At 79.0% G+C, this 319-nt stretch overlaps 1 protein-coding gene across 1 annotated transcript; it reads right to left on the bottom strand.

The window, feature by feature from the left end:
- Positions 1-12: 12 nt before the first annotated feature.
- LOC108490861 (espin-like protein) lies at positions 13-313 on the bottom strand (the record flags this gene model as incomplete). The annotated part of the gene is made up of 1 exon (XM_017798147.1): positions 13-313. A coding segment is annotated over one exon (301 nt), but the record flags the coding sequence as incomplete, so codon positions are not given.
- Positions 314-319: the final 6 nt, after the last annotated feature.

Genomic DNA, 319 nt, shown 5'->3' with positions numbered 1-319 from the left:
CGGCGCCCGGGCCCCGCGACCCCGCGCGCCGGGCCTCCAGGGTCCTGAAGGCGGCCGCCTTGAGCGCGGGCGTGTAGGTCGACTTCTTCCAGTGGCCGAGGAACAGCATGACGATGCGCTCCTTGCGCAGGCTGGCCGGGTCCAGCCCGGGCTCCAGCCCCGAGCCCGCGCCCGCCTCCGACGGGGCCTCCTCGCAGCTGATGCCCGAGTCGCTGGCCTCCTCGGTGTCGCCCGGCGCGGGCTCCGCTCCCATCCGGCCGCCCCGGGGCTGCTGGGACGCCGACCGGCTGCCTCCCAGGCCCTGGCGGGGCCGCGCGCC

Source organism: Nannospalax galili, unplaced genomic scaffold (genome assembly GCF_000622305.1).
Source record: "Nannospalax galili isolate Female #2095 unplaced genomic scaffold, S.galili_v1.0 Scaffold32016, whole genome shotgun sequence".
NCBI classification, from domain to species: domain Eukaryota; kingdom Metazoa; phylum Chordata; class Mammalia; order Rodentia; family Spalacidae; genus Nannospalax; species Nannospalax galili.
The sequence above is the reverse complement of the archived record's forward strand: the minus strand, read 5'-3'. Positions and strand labels throughout refer to the sequence as shown.